The 5,675-nt window shown below is 48.4% G+C and overlaps 1 protein-coding gene across 1 annotated transcript in view; it reads left to right on the top strand.

Moving 5' to 3' along the window:
* CCM2 (CCM2 scaffold protein) overlaps positions 1-5,064 on the top strand; it is a 14,022-nt gene extending 8,958 nt beyond the window's left edge. Inside the window, exons 5-7 of the mRNA XM_015828209.1 lie at positions 1,986-2,122; positions 3,155-3,307; positions 4,738-5,064. Coding sequence (XP_015683695.1) covers positions 1,986-2,122; positions 3,155-3,307; positions 4,738-5,064 — 617 coding nt within the window. The remainder of the gene's footprint in view (positions 1-1,985; positions 2,123-3,154; positions 3,308-4,737) is intronic.
* Positions 5,065-5,675: the final 611 nt, after the last annotated feature.

Below are 5,675 nucleotides of genomic sequence, written 5' to 3'. Positions count from 1 at the left end.
CCTCCGAGGTCCCTTTCAGCTCTGCTATTTTATGATTCTGAAAGGGTCTCCTGCCTGAGCAGGGGGCTGGACTAGATGACCTCCGAGGTCCCTTCCAACTCTTGTGATTCTGTCAGGGGCTCCTGCCTGAGCAGGGGGCTGGACTAGATGACCTCTGAGGTCCTTTCCAGCTCTTGTGATTCAGTAAGGATCCCCTGCTTGAGCACGGGGTTGGACTAGATAACCTCCGTGGTCCCTTTCAGCTCTGCTATTTTATGATTCTGAAAGGGTCTCCTGCTCGAGCAGGGGGCTGGACTAGATGACCTCCAAGGTCCCTCCCAACTCAGCTACTCTATGATTCTGTAAGGGCCTCCTGCTTCAACAGGGGGTTGGACTAGATGACCTCTAACGTCCCTTCCAACTCTGCTACTCCATGATTCTGTAATGATCTGCCTCTGCAGGAGGTTGGACTAGATGACCTCCAAGGTCCTTCCCAACTCAGCTACTCTATGATTCTGTAAGGGTCTCCTGATTGAGCAGGGGCTGGACTAGTTGACCTCCAAGGTCCCTCCCAACTCAGTTATATGATTCTGTGAAGGTCTCCTGCTTGAGCAGGGGAGTTGGACTAGATGATCTCCCAGGTCCCTTCCAATTCTGCTGTATGATTCTGTAAAGGTCTGCTGCTTGAGCAGGGGGTTGGACTAGATGACCTCCAAGGTCCCTTCGGACTCTCTCAGTCTGAAACAACACCCCACCACCCAACCCCGGGATGGACTAGCTAGAAAATCACCCAGCTCAGCAGTCCCCAAGGTCCTACAGCTGGTCTCCCTCCTCCTCCTCCTCCTCCTCCTCCTCCTCCTCCTCCTCCTCCTCTCCACAATCCCCCCTCCCTTCTAGCACTGATGACGTAACCTAGTTGGGTCCTGAAACGTCTGCAAGGACGCCGCCCAGCTCAGAGGGCAGCGAGCTCCCCCTTCAGAATTTAATTTAATTTAATAATATAATTTAATTCAATTCAATTTAATTTAAAATTTAATTTAATTTAGTTTAATTTAATATAATTTAATATTTAATTTAATTTAAAATTTAGTTTAATTTAATTTTAAAATGTAATTTAATTTAATTTAATTTAAAAATTTAATTGAATTTATAATTTAATTTAATTTAATTTAGTTTAATTTAATATAGTTTAATATTTAATTTAATTTAATTTAGTTTAAAATTTAATTTAGTTTAATTTAGTTTAATTTAGTTTAATATAATTTTATATTTAATTTAATCTAAAATTTAGTTTACTTTAATTTTAAAATGTAATTTAATTTAATTTAATAATTTAATTGAATTTAATTTAATTTAACTAATTTAATTTAATTTAATTTAATTTAAAATTTAGTTTAGTTTAATTTAGTTTAATTTAATATAATTTAATTAATTTAATTCAATTTAGTTTAAAATTTAATTTAGTTTAATTTAGTTTAATTTAATATAATTTTATATTTAATTTAATCCAAAATTTAGTTTAATTTAATTTTAAAATGTCATTTAATTTAATTTAATTTAATAATTTAATTTAATTTAATTTAAAATTTAATTTAGTTTAATTTAATTTAAAATTTAATTTAGTTTCATTTAGTTTAATTTAATATAATTTTATATTTAATTTAATCTAAAATTTAGTTTAATTTAATTTTAAAATGTCATTTAATTTAATTTGATTGAAAATTTAATTTAAAATTAATATATTTCATTTCGTTTCATTGAATTGAAAGTTTAATTTAAAATTAATATATTTAATTTAATTTCATTGAATTGAAAATTTAATTTGAAGCTAATATATTTCATTGAATTGAAAATTTAATTGAAAATTAATATATTTCATTGAATTTCATTGAATTTAATTTAATATTTGTAACCACACGCCATTGATGCTCAGCCCGCTTGGGGGGAGCCGGAGGGGAGGGGTCTGCCTTCCCCACTAACAGCCCCCACCCCCCCGTTTCTCTTAGCTCAGGACCCCGGCATCTCCCCCAGCCAGAGTCTGTGCGCCGAGAGTTCGAAAGCTCTCACCTCGGGGTCCCTGTCCGAGAGCGGGGTGGCGCCCGTCGAAGCCTGCTGCCTGGTGATCCTGGCCGCGGAGAACAAGGTGAGATTCTCACTCGGGTCCCGGCGGTCGGCTGGTTTTCCTTTCCGGTCCCGCCGTCTGGTTCCTTCCCCGTCTTACCGGCACCGTCTCGTACCTGGCTTTTAGGCCTTCGCCGGGACTAGAACTCACCGTCGCCTGGTGATTGGCTCAAAGTCACCCAGCTGCCTTTCAATGCCTAAGGCGGGACTAGAACTCACCGTCGCCTGGTGATTGGCCCAAAGTCGCCCAGCTGCCTTTTAATGCCTAAGGCGGGACTAGAACTCACCGTCGCCTGGTGAGTGGCCCAAAAGTCAGCCAGCTAGTTTTCACTCCTCACGTGGGACTAGAACTCACCGTCGCCTAGTGATTGGGTCAAACTCACCCAGCTGCCTTTCAATGCCTAAGGCAGGACTAGAACTCACCGTCTCCTGGTGATTGGCCCAAAGTCCCCCAACTGGCTTTCATGCCTAAGGCGGGACTAGAACTCACCGTCGCCTGGTGATTGGCCCAAAGTCACCCAGCTGCCTTTTAATGCCTAAGGCGGGACTAGAACTCACCGTCGCCTGGTGATTGGCCCAAAGTCACCCAGCTGCCTTTTAATGCCTAAGGCGGGACTAGAACTCACCGTCGCCTGGTGATTGGCCCAAAGTCGCCCAGCTGCCTTTCAATGCCTAAGGCGGGACTAGAACTCACCGTCGCCTGGTGATTGGCCCAAAGTCGCCCAGCTGCCTTTCAATGCCTAAGGCGGGACTAGAACTCACCGTCGCCTGGTGATTGGCTCAAAGTCACCCAGTTGGCTTTTAATGTCTAAGGCGGGACTAGAACTCACCGTCGCCTGGTGATTGGCCCAAAGTCACCCAGCTGCCTTTTAATGCCTAAGGCGGGACTAGAACTCACCGTCGCCTGGTGATTGGCCCAAAGTCACCCAGCCGGCTTTCACTCCTAAGCTAGGACTAGAACTCCCCGTCTCCGGGAAGTTCTCCTCGGCTTCTGAAGGACTTCCTGGAAGGATGTCCCACCTTGTCCCGCTTGTGTACTCCCTCCTTCCTTCAGGTCACCGCCGAGGAACTCTGCTCCCTCCTCAGCCAAGTCTTCCACATCGTTTACACCGAGTCTACCATCGACTTCCTGGACAGAGCAATATTTGATGGGGCCACCACACCCACCCGGCATCTGTCGTTACACAGCGGTAGGAGGAAAGGACGTGTATCTCTGTAGGGTTGGGGACATCTTCTGCTGCCGTTCTGGAGGCCTCTTCCTCCTCCTCCTCCTCCTCCTCCTCCCAGTGATGACGTTCCCTAGTTGGGTCATGAAACGTCTGCAACGAAACCACCCAGCTCAGAGAGCACCAAGGACCCCACAGTCCTTCCTCCTCCTCCTCCTCCTCCTCCTCCTCCTCCTCCTCCCCTCCTCCTTCCTTGTCCACTCCTTCTCACCCTCCTCCTCCTCGTCCTCCTCTTCCTCTTCCTCCCCTCCTCCTGCTCTTCCTCTTATTCTCCTCCTCCCCTTTTCCTGCTCTTCCTTCTCTTCTCCTCCTCCTCCTCCTCCCTTCTAGCACTGATGACGTTCCCTAGTTGGGTCGTGAGACGTCGGCAAGAAGGAAACCCCGCTCAAAGGCCACCAAGGACCCCACAGTCTTTTCTCCTCCTCCTCCTCCTCTTCTTCCTTCCTTCCTTCCTTCCTTCCTTCCTTCCTTCCTTCCTTCCTTCCTTCCNCCCCCCTCTTCCTCCTCTGCCCCCTCACACCACTGATGATATTCCCTAGTTGGGTCATGAAACGTCTGCAAGGAATAACCACCCAGCTCGGAGAGAATCAAGGACACCATTTTCCTCCTTCCTTCCTTCCTTCCTTCCTTCTTCCTCCTCCCTTGTAGCACTGATGATGTTCTCTAGTTGGGTCATGAGACGTCTGCAAGGAACTCCCCCGAGCTCCGAGAGCACTAGGGACCTCACATTGATTGATGGGTTTTGGCCTTACAATAAATCAATAAAAAGAAGTTCAGGGTAACTTTAAAAAAAAAGGGAAGAGGTTAAAAAGAGTTGGATAACATGAACCTGGTTGAACATCTCTAGATGAACAGGTGGCGACATTTTTCCCTCGCCACCCCTCTAGTACAGGTCGTCCTCGCCTTAACGACATTTCGTTTAGCGGCCGTTCGAAGTCGGAACGGGCGCTGAAAAAAAAGTAGCGCCCTGTTTCACACGACCGTTGCCACATCGCCATGGTCCCGCGATCAAAAATTCAGAGGCTCGGCGACCGACTCAGACTGACGGCGTCGTGCCATCCTCCGGGATCACGTGATCCCCTTTTGCGACCTTCTGCCCGGCCGAGTCAACGGCAAAGCCCGGTTCACTCCGCGACCGTGTTGCTAACTTAACTGTTGCGGGGATTCATTTAACAGCCGGGGCGAAAAAGGTTGTAAAATGGGGACAAAGTTGCTCAACAACTGTCTCGCTCAACAACGGGAAGTCTGGGCTCCGTTGTGCTCGTCAGTCGAGGACTCTCCGAAATTCCAGGCAATCCTACCGCTTCTCCAATCACGACTAACCGTCCCCCTCAGTTTTTTCCCCCCCGGAAGCCGTGTATTGGTTTGGGGGGCGGAGGGGGTCCTGCGTTCGAGTCCCCGTGTTTGAAAGACCTCCTCCACTGAATTCCCTTCCCTCTTCTTCCTCCTCCTCCGAGGTCTCCGTCCCTTCATCCCGGAGAAGGACAGCCAATACTTTGAGAACTTCCTAGAGACCATCGGCGTGAAAGACGGACGGGGGATCATCACGGATAGCTTTGGCCGATACCGCTGGACGGTGAGAACCATCTCCAACTCCACCACCAACGGCAACGGCGCCGCCGGCAGCTCGGACGACCAGTCGGTGCCGTCGGAGGGGGACGAGTGGGACCGGATGATCTCCGACATCAGCAACGACATCGAAGCTTTGGGGTGCAGCTTGGATCAAGATTCGTCCTGATCCGGGCCAGGACGCCGAGAGACGTGGACCTCTCTGTCCCGCGCCGGACCCCATTTTATTTCTTGCTCTCGTTTCCCAGACTTCCTCTCCCCCCAAGGCTCCCTGCGGAGTCCCATTCGTCCTGATTGGGGCCGGTACGCTAAGAGACATGGACCTCTCTGTACCGTGCCGTTCCCCCCTCCCCTTTTATTTCTCGCTCTCGTTTCTCGTGCCTTCCCTCCCCTCGGCTCCCCACGGAGTCCCGCTCGTCCCAAGCTTGGGTACCCACTGCCGTGACCGGTGTGTGAATGCATTGTGGAGAAACCGTGAATCCCAGGAAGGTCGGCACAAGCTTCTCCAGGGTCTAGCCCCCCCCCTTCTTCCCGCCTCTCCAGTTTTGCACATGACCTTTCTTACATGGATGTCTGAACGCGTGTTCCTGGATTTCCCTCGCCATCGAAATCCCAAGCGGTTTGTCCTCTAACATTTCAAAGCAGGAGAAGGAGGAGGCCCGGCTGGGAAGCGGTTGAGGCTCTCCGGCGCTCCATCCGTTGTGGGATGGGAGCTCCTCCTGTCAACGCCAGCAGGCGGATCTGGTGATTGATCTGGCAGTGATTTTGAACTTGGGGCCC

The sequence above is a fragment of the Protobothrops mucrosquamatus genome, unplaced genomic scaffold (genome assembly GCF_001527695.2).
Source record: "Protobothrops mucrosquamatus isolate PMUCROS unplaced genomic scaffold, P.Mucros_1.0 scaffold4324, whole genome shotgun sequence".
Classification (NCBI taxonomy): Eukaryota; Metazoa; Chordata; class Lepidosauria; order Squamata; family Viperidae; genus Protobothrops; species Protobothrops mucrosquamatus.
Note: the sequence above shows the minus strand (reverse complement) of the source record. Positions and strands in the feature narration are given on the sequence as shown.